At 38.6% G+C, this 2,147-nt stretch overlaps 1 protein-coding gene across 1 annotated transcript; it reads right to left on the bottom strand.

The window, feature by feature from the left end:
- Nucleotides 1-585: 585 nt before the first annotated feature.
- On the bottom strand, nucleotides 586-1,750 carry SARC_14683 (hypothetical protein; the record flags this gene model as incomplete). Its single annotated transcript, XM_014291184.1, has 2 exons — nucleotides 586-742; nucleotides 1,574-1,750. Coding segments are annotated over 2 exons (334 nt in total), but the record flags the coding sequence as incomplete, so codon positions are not given.
- Nucleotides 1,751-2,147: the final 397 nt, after the last annotated feature.

The following is a 2,147-nucleotide window of genomic DNA, read 5'->3' as shown; positions in this document are numbered from 1 at the left end:
AAATGGGTGTGGAAATGCACTATTCGATATATGCTATTTTACGTATATGCGAGTTTACGTAGCATACCGACATGCCCTCAGCGATCTCCACAAATGCGCAAGGCGTCTCTCCCCATTTCTCATGTGGTTTCGCCACAACAGCAGCTGCAAGAATACGTAAAAAATAAGAAAGTACGTTTATAGCGATAACGTGCAATATAGATTCTGTTTACGTAACACAAGCACAGATAGATAGATATGCATGCACATGAATACTAAACTACGTAACACACATACACGAGTAAGCTCGTCTTGCATATATACATACATATGCCACGTAAACCATATAATCAACCCTATACATATACTTATACACCATATATAACCAAACCCTATACACATATACCATATAATCAACCCTATACATATGCTTATATATTCCATATATAACCAAACCCTATACACATACTTATATACCATATGTAACCAAACCCTATACACATACCTATATACCATTTATTACAAAACTCTATACACATCCCTATATATCATATAACCAAACCTTCTACACATATACATACACAATACATCTTGCACTTTGCATACCCTCGCCTACAGCCGGGTGGTTGTAGATGGCACGCTCCACTTCTACGGAGGAAATGTTCTCACCCCCACTTATGATCAGGTCTTTGGACCGGTCCTTCAGTTCAATGTAGCGGTCCGGATATAGCACACCCAGATCCCCGGTCCAGAACCAGCCATTCTATAAATAGAATTCGGAGATATTGGATATGAGGACAGCAGTGACATTATTTAAAAGGGAGTTATGGACCACTCAGAACCAGCCGTTCTAGGAATAGATTTCGGAGATATCGGATATGAGGACAACAGTGTACAACCAAAATATCGTGATGAAGTGTGTATGTTGATCTTTTCTGAAAGGATTTTTGGACCTATTCCACGACTTTGGTTCAGAACCAACTGTTCTAAAAATAGAATAGCAACATTTCTAAAAATAGAAAATGCTAAGATAACAGCACAATCATGTATATTCAGGTTCAGTGCTAAAGCCTCTAAAAAGTAATCAACACGAAACTTTGTTCAGTGATTCGTCTATTGTACAGCCAGATTCTTACCTTGCACCCTTATCTCTCCCAATAAACACAACATAAAAGTACAAACAACTCAGATTATTAAAACATACCTACACCGATAATAACATAACACAAACCAACAACATCGAACCCATTTTGTATCTTGAAACTGTCCTGGGTTACGTTCTTATGCTTCAGATACTCTTTCATGACAATAACCTTTATATATATATATATATATATATATTTGGTGTGTATATATATATATATATACCAAACTACACGAATAAACCTGCATATACCAACTAACCTACACACAAACACATCCACCACTAACAAACACACATAACACATCACAAACACGAGTAACGTCCCATTCCATCATACTTTGAAGGTGTCCTGCGCAGCTTCCTTATTCTTCAGATATCCTTTCATAACAACAAACGTACGCATATACCTACCAATAACATACATATACCTATACATACTACTTATAATACCTTGAAGCTTTCCTGTGTGGCCTCCTGATTCTTCAGATATCCTTTCATGACAATGTTACCCCTCATGACTATCTCGCCCATGGTCTGACCGTCGTTTGCCACCACCTCACCTGTGGTTGCATTGAGCACAGACAACCCTTCTTGCACGGGATATGCCACACCCTGTCTTACCTGCATACGTTATAGTACGACAAATAAGCATGTATTAGAATAACGTTCGGTAGGATACCATACGATTTGCATGTAGGAAAGCATATGACGAATTAAGTTTAATCTATACATATATATATTTGTATACATCACACAACTCATAGTTCCGAGCTTAATACCTTAAGCCTGTCGTGAGTACCATCTCCCTCCCAATTGTCTTGCCAGACATTGCACACAGCAGGGCCGTATGTCTCTGTGAGGCCATACGAATGCACTAACTTGAAACCCAACGTTTCAATTGCACGGATGACACTTGGGGGGGGCGGGAGCACCAGCGGTCATTATATTGACAGTCCTGTCCATTACTGTGTTTTGTGCATGATAAGTGAGTACATTTGAGGAATATATATATATATATATGTGT

Source organism: Sphaeroforma arctica (genome assembly GCF_001186125.1).
Source record: "Sphaeroforma arctica JP610 unplaced genomic scaffold supercont1.4956, whole genome shotgun sequence".
Classification (NCBI taxonomy): domain Eukaryota; class Ichthyosporea; order Ichthyophonida; genus Sphaeroforma; species Sphaeroforma arctica.
The sequence above is the reverse complement of the archived record's forward strand: the minus strand, read 5'-3'. Positions and strand labels throughout refer to the sequence as shown.